The 15,974-nt window shown below is 41.1% G+C and overlaps 1 protein-coding gene across 1 annotated transcript; it reads left to right on the plus strand.

Moving 5' to 3' along the window:
• The first annotated feature begins 5,304 nt into the window (after window positions 1–5,304).
• On the plus strand, window positions 5,305–6,325 carry LOC131239243 (uncharacterized). The gene has a single exon (XM_058236849.1). The coding sequence runs from the start codon at window positions 5,515–5,517 to the stop codon at window positions 6,217–6,219; it is 705 nt and encodes a 234-aa protein (XP_058092832.1). The 5' UTR covers window positions 5,305–5,514; the 3' UTR covers window positions 6,220–6,325.
• The last annotated feature ends 9,649 nt before the right edge of the window (window positions 6,326–15,974 follow it).

A 15,974-nucleotide genomic window follows, 5' to 3' on the forward strand; every position in this document is an offset into this window, starting at 1 on the left:
CTTACTAGTTATATGTGGCCCACCATCGGGTAATCCAGAACGTTGTCCTGATGGGCCCACCTTACTTGGCGGACGTCCCAAAAAATCTCCTAGATTGGAAGATGGCAGCCATCCAATATACCTATTTTCTGTTGATCGTAGACATGTAACCATCTATTTATAGGCCTTTAATTGAAGGGTTGGGATCTTTCAATGTGGGATACAATTAAAGTATTCCCCATCCACAGTGGGGCCCATTAGATCAACGGTACGGATTACTGAATCATGGGCCGGAAATGGATCCAACGACGAGCCTAGGCAAACTCTAATAAGAATGCGACGGTGCTCTTAAGTCAATAAAAACGTGGAGTCCTGATCGATGGGAAATTGAACATCGTGGCCCATTTCCCACCGTCCACGCCACGTGGCATTCTCCATAAATTGTAACTGGACCATCTGGTCATCAAGCATTTGATTTCGATACACGTGGCACATTTACGTGACTCGGATTGCTCACTTATTGGGCTATGTTGTGGATAAGATAGGCCATGCGTCCGAATCGAAAATCAGACCATCCTAGCCGTCAAATGCAGGACTTTTGCGTAATGGACATCCACTGTCGGTTGGATTCTTGGCCCACCACGCATTCTGGAGTCCTCAAGAGTTCTAGAATCAGCGGTTAAAATCACCCGATCGCTGTGATTTTTGTAGTAGAGCCTGTCCACACAGGGCACAACAGATGCAAGGTCAGAGTCTATTACACGTGTACCGCGTGTACGGACATTAAACGCTTGATAACAAACATATAATATTATCATAAAACTCGATCTTCTCCAAACGGAGAAAAAAGGGGCTCTGTTCGAGCGCTCACGACCGTCCAATCGGTTCAACTTTTGGCTAATGCTCCTTTCATGGTGGGCCACATCTCCAACCAATCCCAACTTTATCATTGATTACACGTGACTCGTTAATTACACGTGACTTGTTACCCACGAGTTCCCATTAAGATATGTGGCACACGTGTAAAACACCTGGATCAGTCAATTTCATCAAGAAAGACTCCCTCCCCACTTGCCAGTTGCTACAAGTCCACACAACACCCTTGTGCTCATGAAGAAAATCCAAGCCTCTGATTTAGGTTGGCCCACCATGTTGATTCTATGGTCCAACAGTCTGACTAGTCAACCGATCAGGTGGGCCGTAAATGCTCTAAAACAATGGACGGTTTGGAAGAAGTTTATTGTAGCAAGGGTCGGATTGCCTAGAGACCCGGTCAACTCTGTGGGGCCTACTGTGATGTATGTGTTTTATACAGTCCATTCATCCATTTTTCAGGTCATTTTAGGAGATAAGCCCAAAAATAAAGCCAATCTAATGCTCAAGGAGGCGTCCAATTCCAACTATTTCATATAGTGTGGTCCACATACTTTAAAATGAGCTGGTAAAACAGGTACATCATGGTGGGACTCAAAATCTGATATTTGTGTTTTCCCTTTGTTTTGGTCGGTGTGACCTTATGAGCATGTTACAACAAATAAATATTACGGTGGGCTTTAGAAAAGTTTTTAATGATGTACGTCATCATCCTAACTGTGTCAAACGCTGTGGTCTGGTAACTTAAAATGAGCTCGTAAATGGGATGGACGGTGGAGATGAAACACATACATCATGGTGAGGCCCACAGGATCGGGTCACAAAAATATCGGTGGTGAAGGGTCTCCAGGCAATCTTCGTCCCTGATGACCAAACCGACGTCATTATCAAAACGGTGGGGCTCACCTGCCCTTACCATCCGGCAAAAGAAAGAAAATCAGCTTCTCTGTCGATGTCGGCCTCGTTTGGCGACGGAGAGAAAAAAAAAAGAAAAAAATAAAAATAAAATGGGAGTGGAGTAGGGATTGGGCAGTGTAGAGATTCGGATCTCAAAAGAAATTACCCAAAAGAGACGGCGTGACTCGTGAGCAATTGCAGTCAAAGTCTCCAACTTCAATGCAAAGGAAATGCCACGTACGCTATTCGTTCAGGAGTCCAGGCTGCCCTTTCGCCCCCACCGACGTGATGATCAGGACCGTTCCTCTACAAGGTCCTAATCGATCAAAACTGGAGACCCATTAGTAATCTTGTAACCTTATCTGTCAATCGAATGGATAGGATTGTTTTTGGAAAATCATAGTTTTCGTATTACCAATTCCTTCTGACACTTACTCTTGAACGGTTCTGATCATCCATAGCCGCCCTTAATGAGCCCCGTGGGTTGAACTTTCATCAGACTCTCTATCCAAAAATCTTAATGATCCAGACTCAGACCACACGTAGGAAACGATAGGGCTGAAAGTCGGTCGGGTTGGGTCGGGTTGGTGCTCAATCCTATCCCAACCAAGGTTCTTGTACCTCAACCCTAACCCAACCTTGGGTTGGGAATTCTCAACCCGAGCTCAACGCAAGCGGTTTCAGTCGAGTAGATACATGCTAATATTTTAATGATTGCATTGGTTTATTATATTTTAATACATGTCTTATTTTTTATATTTATGATTTTGTTAATTATATATATAGTTATTTATCATAAAAAAAACTTTATTTATTCTAAATAAACAAGCTAAAATATAGGACAACTACTTATTTAAAAGTCCTGTTGTGTAGCACACAATCTATTTGGGAGAGAGAAATCCAACATTTTTTGTTAGCCTGAGTCATCGGAGATGATGTGGACCAATGAGACCCGACAACATCAGAATTTCCTATGTCTTCAACACATACGTTCCACATTCAATTATAATTTATAAGTAACTTATATATCGATCGGGTTCCGGTTAGGTCGGGCAACCCAAGACCTCAACCCGAGCCCGACCCAAGATTTATCGGGTTGGTGTTTGTATAGCCCAAGCCTGAGATCGGACTTGATACATCTTGCATAAGCCCAACCCAATGTCGGGTTGATCACGGGTCGATCGGGTTCAACTAGCCCAATTTTCAGCCCTAGGAAACAGTTGGGACGAGACATCCACCGTTAGTTTTATGTAGGGCCCATCGTGGTGTTTATATGTCATCTACTTTTGGGATTGAGGTCTGTTGATGCTAAAATCTAGTTCATCCTTTACTGAGCTACGAGCACTCGAACCGAGTCTCATATCCTACACAAAGGAAAGACAAAGGAGACCCTGGCTAGAACAGATAACCCTTCGATGCCAAAGTCAGGTTAGGAATCTGGATCTATGTTGTGTAGAGTAGGCTTAGGGTGTGAGATGTTGCGTACCTGTTTCCATAGATATGTTTTCTATTTATACCTTTTGATAGAAGTGAACATGCCCGTCAATCTTGGCACGATCTCTGCCATTAAGCGAGAGCTACGCGCGTGCTGATGTTGGCTGTTACCTGGAGATCGTGCCCCGAATGATGCTCCAGACATGCGTTATTGGAGTTAATCCCTTAGCGTAATCTTCAGCCATGTTCTCATCCGAGCCACCCCTTACAACCGTTCAAGCTCATGAGCGAGCTGATCTGAGTCGGAGTCTACGGGTCAGATGTGTAATGGCTTCTTCCGGGTTCCAAGTCGGTGTCAAATCTCTACAAAAGAACTTAAAATTAGGTCGGTTCGGATGAACTACTATCAGTCTAAGGTTCTGCCCGTCAACTTCTCTAAGTCAACCTCTGTTAGATTAGGCTCAAATTTTCCATAACAAGGTCAAACGAGGCATGATTTACCTGATGGACGGCATGGATTTTATGCACATCAAATCATTTACGATGATTAGAGAAGGTTATCCTGAGTGCGTACTTAAGTGAGGTGCACACTAGTTTTCCTGATTCAATATAAGCCACTTAGCTATGATGACCAAATTTGAATGTAATGTGATTAAAAAGGATTTTATAATCCAAACATTACACTTTTTGAGTAATGTTTATTTCAAGGTTTAAAAAATATATAAAGCGTCCAATGATCTTATTTCAACAAACATGTGTCATTGCTAAACCATATGGACATAAGCTTCTACAATTTAGTTTAATATGAGTTAATATATAAAACGGGTACCATTTTTAAGTGCTTGCGTATGAAGCACCATTTGTAGCCAAAGTATTAAATAATTACCCCTTTGGATATGGATGCATCTGGGGTAGTTTGACTTAGGTCAATGGTCAAGCCAACCCAACCTTAAGAGTTGACCCAAACCAAGGCATCAACACCTAACCTCAAATATAGTTTGAGATAAGCTAGATTGAATTGAGTCAGGTTAACAACAATAAATAATAAACAAACTCGTAAACAAAACACACACATGTATATATAGAGATAGCTATGCTCACCTACACACCTTATGTGAGCACCTGTGCGTACCTTTGCACAGGTATTATAGGCACAAAATTCAATCAGTCCACATGATACGACACCCCATGAAACCCTTGGGCCCAAATTTCAGCACAATCAAAGAGAAGCAAATCAAAAGAGGAAACTGTTTTCTTTTGCCATGGCCCACCAAGTTTTGGATCATGATGAAAGTTGGGCCTTGAGTGTTTCATGAGGTGCTGCATCATGTGGACTGATCAAATTTTATGTTCATGACACGTATGCGAAGGCACGCACAGGTGCTCACCTAAGAGTGTGCAACTGGACATTTATGTGCATGTAACATTAGTGAAATAAAGACTATAATTTTAACTTTTAATTTTTAAGTTAAATAAGAGTCATTAAAATTTCTCTTCATTTTTTAAAATTCATTTACTAATAGTGATGATTATAAGAGTTCATTCAGTGTTAAGCTTCTTATAATTGACCACATAGTATAAAGTTCACAACATGAATGGTTCTAATCATTGTACCAATCAATGTATAAGCCTTGGCGACACACCTTATACCCCTGACTTGTGGCAGATACTTGGGAGGCATGTGGATGGCCAGTTACTTAAGATAAGCTACTTATGCCTTAAACAGTCTATTTTGTTCCCTACTTATTAAATTAAAATGATTAATTAATTTTAAATTAAAAATTATAAAAATTATAAAAAAAAATATTTAAAAAAAAAAAAAACACTAGTTATGATAAACCAAACTCAATAATTTCAAATAAGTTACTTATCTTATGCTATAAGTAGAAAAAGTAATGTATCCAAACAAGTCCTTAAAGTCCCAACTCATACATATTCAATTAACAGACCCTCATGTAAACATGTGAGAGATCCAACACTTATTAGAGATCTGTGCCATTCATCAAGGTGCAATGTGAACATGCTATGGACCAAATAAAGGTGGTCCCTTGATCACTTAGGGAAAACCTGCATGAACCCTTTTTTATATTTAGGTCATGATTTTATGTTCATCTATATTAGTCGTAACTCACAAGCTACATGCACTGCATCCGGAACGTAAGGTTGTGTTAGTGTCGGGTTTCCTCGGCTCGACCCGAACCCGAAGTTTGGATTAGACCAATCGGGTTCGGGTCTGACCCATCTAACACACCTACCTTATATATATATACCCACCTCTATCCACCGAGAGAAATCCAAAGGCCCCCCTTTCTCTCATCCATATATGGGCTGATGGGCATCAAGTTCTTAAGCTTCCACATGCTTCCCTACTGCTTCCACCTCATCTCCAACCACATCACCTGCCTCAGTCTCCCACCGTCCCATTCCCCAGCCCCCACCATCAAGCTCATCAAATCCGACGGCCACATCGACATCTACCACCGCCCGATCCCGGCCTCAGATCTCATGCGGCAATTCCCCAAACACCTCATCTGCGACTCCGATTCCTTCTTCCTCGGTCAACGAATCCCCGCCCTCTCCGCAACCGACACTCTCCAGCTCGGCCACAACTACTTCCTCCTCCCTTCTCACCTCTTCCAGTCCGTCCTCTCCTTCATCACCGTCGCCTCCTTCGCCTCCTCCTCAAAAAAACCCGCCACGTGTCGGCCCTTCGACGTACACAAGACCCCATCAGGGACGCTCCAGATTCGCGTTTCAGACGAGTTCATCGATTCGCTGCTGTACGAAGGAGAGGAAGGAGAGAAAACCAAGAAGGAGAAGGTTGGGAGGGTTTGTTCTACGCCCGAGTTGGAGAAGGATTATACGCGACTGGTTGGGTGTGAGAGGTTTAAGGAGTGGAGGCCGAAGCTGGAGACAATAAATGAGAAGGAAAGAAGGAAGCTTGGAGGGTTTGGAATGAGAAGAAGGAAGAAATCTCAAAACAAAGGAAGCCAAACGAGCCTTCTTCATGTAAGTAGAGCGAGAAAAGGCTCTTGAAGATTGGGGGCTTTTTTGCCCTTTTTTTTCTTGAATGGACTGTATTTTGTAAAACTGGTTTTTCATTACACTGATATATATATATATACAAGTGATTAAACTGTAATTCTCTCTATTTGTTTCCTAATTCCATCAGTACCAATCGAATAATCCGGACCGACCACTCAGTCCAGCATACATTTCATGAGCTGCCATAAAAAATTCACACCGATCATACGGTCGTTTGCTTGAAAAATTGACGGTCAATACCATTTTTTCGAATTTGAGCCATATAATTTTTACGGCAGATGATGGATTGGTTATGGTTATAAATAATTGCTTTTGTAAGAGAAACCTAACCATCCAATCCATGGCTTGGAATACGGATGGCTATCATAAAGAGGGCCAACTTATGCATGGATCAGATCGTCTGATCGGTGTGGCTTTTACAAGGTATACCCTGAAATGCGTGATGGATGGACAAACCAGATCGGTTCGTTGGACTGTCCAAGTATCCCTATGCAACTGCGAGAGCACGGGGTCATTTATCCTTTTCATTGGATTCTCTCTTTTTTATTATTTGAAGGTTGAGAAACGTACACGTGGCAAGATGGAACAAGATCTAGACCATCCATCAGGTGGATCCTGTAATGGATGGACATTGGATGGAAAATCGTGCTGATGAGGCCATCATAGCCCTAGGATCAGTAAGCTTTTGAGATGACCATTCATGCGACATGTACATGGCATTTTAGTGAGAAGAAATGATCCGTACAGGCATTGTACGTGAACTTTCACATATGGCCCCGTCTTTATTGACAATCTCCCATGCGTGTATATAATCAGAGCCCTTCAAAAGTTGGGCCACACCATGATGATCTCCTGGTTTGAAATCAGGCTAGTCCGCTCATTAGGTGGGCTACATGATTGAAAAAATCATGACCTCAGATTAATGATATTTGTTTATAAATCACCATTATGAGTGGGGCACGTGATTTAGACCGTTCGGATTGATTTAAAAGCACGCCACGTGGACAGAGGCTGTTTGCGAGCGTGTAGATTACTGTAGTCTCTCAGAGTACCAGAATTTGCTCTTATTATTATTATATTTTTTTTACGTAGCCGTTTGCACCGTCCGTCACCTTCAGGTTCCCCGATGTCTTCCCGGGAGATGATACGGTAGAGAGCCGGTGCAAACGGAATATGGCAGATCTATCTTGTCACAGTACACGTAGTAGTGTTATATAGCAATCGGAACCGTCCATATAGTGGAGCCTATCATAGATACCATATGATTTAAAAATCATAGCTACTGGAGAATACTATTCATGAGTTTCAAGGAGCGATTCTGTTTCCTATTATGACTTTCAAGGCCACTGATCAGACGGCTGAAATCATCCAATGTCTTTGTATTTTGAACTATTTCCCACCCAGATTCCAAACTAACAATTCCAAATCGGGTAAGCCTATCCATCTGATAAGTGGGCCATCAAAACAATGGTATGAAACATTTTTATTTAATTGTAATAAAATGGGCCGTTCATGGTGCGGTCCACTATATGTTTGGGCAGGATTGATAGATGACCATACCAGGTGTGGCGTGGATAGATGGGGTGTACGGTTGTTGACTATAGTCAGAAGAAAGAGGGTTGGATAACGTGGGTAGGGTTTTGATGTCAGGAGACAGCTCAGTCGTTGCGGCAGCTGTCGCCCAGTTTTGAAGACCAAAGCGGTGATTCCCTCCTTTCCCAACTTAAAAAAGACAAGATAGTGGTCAAAGTATGTCAGCTTTCATAATCACATATGAAGCTCATGGCCCACCTCGCGGAAAAAGCGTTGCGAATTTCCTAATACGGAGCCCATCCAACGGAACTGAAGCGGCCATCGGCCCACCTGATGTCCGTCTGGGATTGAATCCGGATGGAACGGGAATGCAAAAGGAAAGCGGATTGGGTCCCGAGATCGGAACAGGCTAGGGCTCTGAGGGCGTGATGTATGGGTTTATCAACGCCGTCCACCTATTTGTAGTATTATTTTAGGTTATTAACGAAAAAAATGAGGCAGATCCAAGGGTCAAGTGGACCACACCACGGCGGTGATGATGACGCCCACCGTTGAAACCTTCCTAAGGCCAACCGTCATGTTTATTTGCCATGCAATCAGAGATCATTGGATCACATGGACCGAAATGAAGCCAAAACACAAATATCAGCTGTCATACATCACGGTGGGCCCCTCGGAGCCCGGCCTGGTCTGAACTTACTGCAAAGATGAGGCAGATTTGTACGGATTGACCGGGGGGCCAATTTGATGTATGTGTCGTATATACACGCTGTCGATCTATTTTGCCGGCTAATTTTAGAGAATGAGCGCACCAATGAAGCAGATGCAAATCTCAGGTGGACCACACCATAAGAAACAGTGATGAACGCCCACCGTATAAATGTTTATAATAATAATAATAATAACACTCCTAGCTAGTACCCACCGTAATGTTTATTTTCTATTCCACCTGTTGATTGGAACACACGGACATAAATGAAAGGAAAAGACAAACATGGGCTTTGTAGAAAACTTTCGTGACTCATGAAATGTTTTTAAGAGCCTGTTTGGGAGTATGGATTCGGAACCTTGGATTTGAAATCCTCTTGGGGCGTGTTTGGACGGGCGGATTAGGTGGGAGTGAGTTATATTAGGGTGGATTGCACCGCTTTCAATGTCATAAATGGGTTTGTCTGTGAGTTACATGCAATCCCACTGGATTGCTATATCCAGCGGCCCAGCTAGTGCCATGTTTGGACAGGTAGACAGGATGAGATTTCAAAACCAGAGTTTGTTTGGCCGAGCATGGGATTGAATGGGATTGATATACTTGTGCCACCGTCCCTTCCAAAGGGACGGTTATAACCCCACTCGCGCGGAAATGGATTGGCTACTCCCTCTCTACCACCAGCCCCGTGCCTAGTGGTCGGTGCTATGTGGGACCCACCATATGTATGTGTTTCATCCATTTTTTAAGATCATTTTAGGGCCTGACACAAAAATTGAGAGGGATATAAATCTCGGGTGGACCACACCACAGGAAAACAATAGCGATTTTATATTCACCATTAAAATCATCCTAAGGCCCACTGTACTGTTTATTTGACATCCAAACTGGTGATTAGGTCATACAGGCACAGATGAAGGGGAAAAAAAAATAGATCAGCTTGCTCCAACACTTTTATGGCCCCCAAAAAGTTTTTAATGGTCGATGCTCATTCGACACTGTTTCCTGTAACGTGGTCCAATTGAGATTGATATATACCTCATTTTTTGTCTCATACCATAAAATGACATGTAAAAATAGATGGACAACATGGATGAAATATAGAAATCATGTTTAGGCCCACGAGCATCGACCACCAACCATTAGATGGTGGCAGGGGGAGTAGCCAATCCGCGTCCCATTCGCACCAACGGACGGATTGCCATCCATTCTCAGGTAGACCACACCACATTAAGATATAGCTGCAATGCCCATTATTTTACCAGATAATTTCACATCAAATATGTTCATTAGGCCATACAGGTCCAGACGGAGATATAAAACACAGATATCAACGAATTTTTAACTGCATGTGGACCCCATTGGTATTTTTAAAGGTCGACCCTCATTTAACACTGTTTCTTGTAATGTGATCCACATGATTTTTGGACATGCCCATACATTGTAGGGGTCACAAAACTGTGTGGGGCCCACAGAGGTATGTCTCGTCAGCGCCTTTAATACCTAATTTATTCATAGTTGTGGACTCAATAAGTACACAATAGAAAATAATCCTCAGATACCCACAATTCAAAAAATGAACTACAGACAGTCATGAAGGAAAATGTAGAATCATAAAATCATGCTTCCAATGGGGAATAATGAACTACATACTTGGTGAATAATGTTACCATGCCATTAACTTGAGGAGATAAGCATACTTGCTAATTACAATTCTGGATGAAATAAATAAACAAGCAGTTATAGCAATCTGATTTGGGAGCATTATTAAGTAGTGATAACTTACTGACAATTAAATTCGATCAAGCATCCAACTGCATCCGAAAGCAGAATTTCTCTCGGAAGAAAAAAGAGGCAGGCGCATTATGGCCTGCTTGTTTCTGCTCTTAGATAAATTGGACTTTAAGTAAAATTCATAAGCTAAGATACAAAAACAAAGTTTCTATGTATATATGAAAGAAGACTGCATTTTTCTGATCATTAACATAATTATCTTGAAAAGTTAAAACAAAAACATGGGAGAATGAATTTTTGTCGTCTCAAAACCATGAGGAAAGCATGAGCATTATTACAAGAAAATAGTATGTAGTTCATTTAATCAGTTACCCCACATCCTAACAAATCTTCCTCTATATATAAACGAAGAAACTGCTTCCAATGGGAAACAGTTTCTGAAGAACGGGATACACCATTAAAATCGCACGAAGACAGCTTATTGACAAATGCAAGTAAATGAATTTATATATATCATGCCATAGCATAAGATTTTAAGGGTGGGAAGATGCAAATAGGAACATAGTTATGCTTAACAATGAGTCTATCTGCCCACACATATAGTAAATGAAATTACACAGTCTATTAATAAATGAATCCATCTGCAAATGAAGATAGCATTGATCAAACAGTGGTTAACATACGAATTAATAAAAGAAATTCATATTTCAATTCCAGTGAAAACCAACCAGAGCAGATCCATCTGAGATCTACGATTGTAACACCTCCAATTTAGTAAACAGAGATTCTCAGATGAACAATCTATGACAAGTAGTACATAAATCCAGTGAGATTATATACCATTTGAGATTTACGAATCCGAAAAATTAACAAGGAGTCAAATTCCTTATATATATTCAGAGAACCCAAAACTCCATGGATCATCCAATTGTCAAGACATTTTATAATATAAATCCCTAATGCCTAAACCTGAGAATCGATATAAAAAAAACACCACACGGTCTTTCTACAACAACATCTTGTCCATCCGAGTTAAAAGAATGTGAAGAGAATGAGATGATGCGGAGACACATTCTGTCACAGATTTTTGTAAGAAATATTATAGCAATAGGAATAAAAACAGGGCAGATTGGATGGATGGAAAAGAAATCCAACTGCACTGGTATATCAGACCTGGATTAGAAGCCATCGCAGCCAGCCAGACAGGCCAACTCCATATCAGAGGGCCTATTTTGCCGGAATCCATAACTATACATCAGATGCATGAAAACCCTTCATGGAACTCTCGAATGCTACTGAAATCATTCATATTTGGAACATGCAAGACATATGCACAGTACAGAACATCGTCTCATGCTGTATGTGCGAGGAAGAAGACCTACCTCAAGACGACCACACCTTCAGCTCGCGATGGCAGCCGATCGATGAAGATAACCATCGTGACCTGATGGTGGTTGTTATAAACCCCATTTCGCGCCAAAATGAAAACCTACCACCAGCATCTCTCCTACCAAATCAAAGGCATGTGAAATCGCATCCCGCAGTTCATACGCTGGACTGCGGACGAGCTAGGGATGGGATCGAGAAGGATAGCAAAGAGGGGAGATTTCAAGTCAGCTGGATTTCGCAATCTAGCGGATCGTCTTCCGAATCCAGAGACCACTCCCATCAGTCGTCAAACCCGCGCCACCAAACAGACCTGCAGCAGGACGGGATGGGATTTCAAAACCCTATCCCACCTACTCCACTCTACTCCCACCTAATCCGCCCGTCCAAACACGCCCTTGGTGTGTTTGGTACCCTAAATTGAGAATCAACTTTAATTTAAAACCAGCTATTTATAATAGGATTTGAATTTAATTATTAAATCAAGTTTAATATCTCTAATTAGCGAACTTATGTAATTTTTGACATAATTATTGTAATAAGCCTGCTTAAATATATACTTTGCTAAAAAATGATGAAATCCCAAGTCTTGGGCAGGCCACAAGTATGAGATCACATCCAAGTGACTAACCAACAATTTTTAACGGTTGATTTACATGTATACTCATCCAATTGATAAACTAATTATTTTAGGATATCATTACTGGGCCATGTGTCTAATAAATTAATAGACTAATGATACACATGTTAGACATGCAACTATGGAAATGATTTTAGATATAATCTAAGGTCTCACGTTGGATTTCAAACCTCCGGATTGAGGGGATTTCAAACCCAGATTTGAAACCAGCTGGATTTGAAACCTCAGTTACTTTGGAATCTCCCCAAATTTATGGTGCCAAATGACCCCTAATGGTTAACTGCCATGGCTTTTAGGTGTGGTCCACCTGAAATTTAAATCTACTTTATTTTTGGGTTGATGCTCTAAAATGTGCTGGTAAAACAAATGAATGGCATGAATATATAAAACAGAGATGGACCCGCAGACCCATTGTGTGGACTACGCAGGGGCTTGTGGGGCCATGATTTATGTGTTTTATCCATGCCATCCATACAAGCCATGAGCTCAAAAAAATAGGCAAATCCAAGGCTTGGTGGACCACACCATAGGAACGCCAGGGATGAAACCCTTCTAAGGCTCACTATGATGTTTATTTACCATCTCACGTGCTAATGAAGTCATGTAAGCTTGGATGAAGGTAAAACACAAATATCAGCTTAATCAACACTTCTCTAGCTCCCAACCCCATTTTTAATGGTGGACATTCAATCCTCACTTCCGCCTTGCATTTGTCTTATTTTTGGCCTTATATCTTAAATTGATCTAGCAAAATAGATGAATAGTGTAAATAAAATACATACACCACGGCCTGCCCTATAAAGACATCATTTGTGCCAAGCAAAACATGTTTGAAAGTTATTCAAGTGATAACTAATTCATCTAAGTGACACACCGCCTTATCAAAACCCACCATACTGTGCTTGTACTAATATTAGTACCAGGAGCGGCAATACCCAAATCCGCATCCCACCAAGAAACCAGGGGGATTGGGACACCCTATTAGAACCTCCTTGAGACCCACATAAGTTTTGGATAAGGATGGTATTTGTGTTATCTATTCATCCGGGTGAGAGTAACCTTACAAACGGATTGGATGGCATAAAAGCATCACGGTGGGCCATATGAAGTCTTCAATGGTAGTTGTTTCCCTCCCCCTATTGCATGCCGAGCCCGTTTGATTTTCCAGTGCATTGGTAAATAACCGGTAAAAGAGTAATAATTATTTCCCGTGTAACTACAACGTACCTGATTTGGCTACTAACTTTTTTGACATGGATACCGGAACATTACAAAATATATATGAGTCTCATTGTAATGTATTTAGCTTATTCACACCGGTTATCCATTATGTCATTTGAATTTAAAGTATGAGCAAAATATGAGGTATATCCAAAACTTAAGTGGACCACATCATACGAAAACGTGAATCAAATACTTATCATTAAAAACTTTGTGGGGCCACTGTTTCTTTTGGTGTTGGCCACTTGAGTGTTGTATCTGCTTCATTTTTTGTCTCATACTTCAAAATATTGTAGTAAAATAGATGAACGGAATGGATATATCATATACATTACCGTACAATTTAAAAATTAAAATTATCTCTTTTGAACTAGTTTAATGGCCCAAATACTTATGAATTTTCAAACACAATAAACCATAATAATTATCGATTTCGAGTGTATTTACGGTAGCTTTGAAAAAACAAACAGGCCCACTAGTGTGTCCCGATTAAGTGTTGGATCTTCCTCATCTTCGAGCTCCCCGGCTAAAATGAGTCAATGAAACTAATAGATGTAGTGTGTCACATAGTGGTTGTGGTGGGCCCTACCGTCTATCTTACAAAGGCTAGCTTCATATTGGATATTCTTGTCCGCAAAGTGGAGAAAGTGAACTTCGGTACTCTTGGAGTGGAATCAGGTTAACGAAGAAAGTGAGTTTTCTACTCCACTTGTTCTACGGAACCAGAATAACAAAAAGCCCCAGACCTACTACCGTATTTTTTTAACACCTAGTCTGTCCATCGTTTTCACCGGCTTTTATCAAGAGGTGAGCCAGAATTTAGACAAATTCAAGAAGTGGGCCACACTACAAGAAAAGGTAGATATGAATTTCTGGTGGCCATGAAGATGTTCATACGCAATCCATCCACCTCACAATAATTATCATCAGATGAAAGCATAAACCAAATATCAGCCTATCCCAAACTTCAGTAGGCCCAAAGAGATTTCAACAATGGTAGGTGTTGAGGTCACACTTTTCCCTCTGTTGTGGCCCACTTGAGATTTTTATATCCTTACATCCTAACATGAGCCATCATTTGGACAGAGTAGATGTCACACACACATAATAGTGGCCCAAAGCATTTTTATTGCACCGGCTCCCGTTTCTAACTTCACTTGTTTTTGGTATTTTGGTATCTTAATCCATACCATTCATCCATCATGCTCAGTCTTTCCTTTTACAGAGAAAGAGAAAGTCGGACTCATTCAACGTCAACAACTAGCGAAGATCATCCAATGAGACAACCAGTATCATTCACTATTAAAGTGATGTCTGAACGGTGGAAACTTATCCATACACGTCTCATGCGCCCTTGCAACTAAAAGTGGATTGCCTAACATGAGTTAGCTCAGTTGTACTTGAATTCGGCAGAAATTGATTGGGCCATGTGATGCTGTCAGAAATAGGACTCACCTAAAGCGTGTTTGGAATATCCATCTCCCTTGCAGCTATACCAATCATAACATGACTTAGCTCAGTTGTGCTTGAAAACGGTAGAAATTGATTGCGCCATGTGCTACTGTCAGGGATAGACCGACCTGAAGTACGTTGGAATATCCGTGTCCCTTACAGCTATACCAATCATAGCCTCATTTGAATGGACCGCAATTGAAAGCCACACCTGCCAAACAGGTTAGCGTTTCTAACATGTGGTGGCTCACATGCACATGCAGCATGTACAACCACTTTTATCTTATTCATGATTTTTTTTGTATTTTTTTTGTTTTTGGTTAATTTCATTGTGTATGTATGCGTTTCACAATCCATATGGAATCATTACCACTTAAATGAATGGTTGAGATGGAAATTGTTAAATGGTCCTAATTGAATTGAAGACATCAGATGGTTAAGATTATTCGATTGATAATATCTTTGGACTAAACACCATGTGAAAAGGGCTACGATTTCAACAGGTTCAATTGAAGAAGATATATAGGGATAGATTTCTAGTGATGCCAATAGTCAAAGTCTGGCTCAGTTAAATGATGACCATTCGATATTTGACGATTTGCAAGGCTCCATTCATTTAGCCATAATCATTTCGGATGGAAGACGTTTGGTCAACTTTACAAGATGCTCCTGTTGACCAGATGAACGGCTCAGATCACTGAGAATGGGCCCGCATCTACCGTTGCTTGGTCGAACGCAAAATGCCTCTTCTGATTCTATTTATCTATGGAAATATTACAGTTATCAAGTTTCTACAAATGTGACCCCATTGATGTTAGTACGGGTGGCAATGGGCCTCACCATCCAAGCCGTCCAAGGCGGCCTGACATGTACATGAAGCGCTTGGACCACTCAACTTAGCTCAAGGGCTGAGCCCAAGATTGAAATCTAGCCCTTTTACTCTGAATCCTGAGTGGGTCAGGCCATTGATGAATGGCCAAGATCAATAATCAAGTGGGCCAGCATCAAAGAAGAGAATGGATCCTTTATATACACTTGTGAGCAGTTCCCACTCACCATTAGGTGTGTGAATGA

Source organism: Magnolia sinica, chromosome 3, assembly GCF_029962835.1.
Source record: "Magnolia sinica isolate HGM2019 chromosome 3, MsV1, whole genome shotgun sequence".
NCBI classification, from domain to species: domain Eukaryota; kingdom Viridiplantae; phylum Streptophyta; class Magnoliopsida; order Magnoliales; family Magnoliaceae; genus Magnolia; species Magnolia sinica.

What these genes read in the sequence shown, in the direction of transcription:
- LOC131239243 (XM_058236849.1), top strand. Translation starts at nt 5,515, where the DNA reads ATGGGCATCAAGTTCTTAAGCTTCCACATGCTTCCCTACTGCTTCCAC.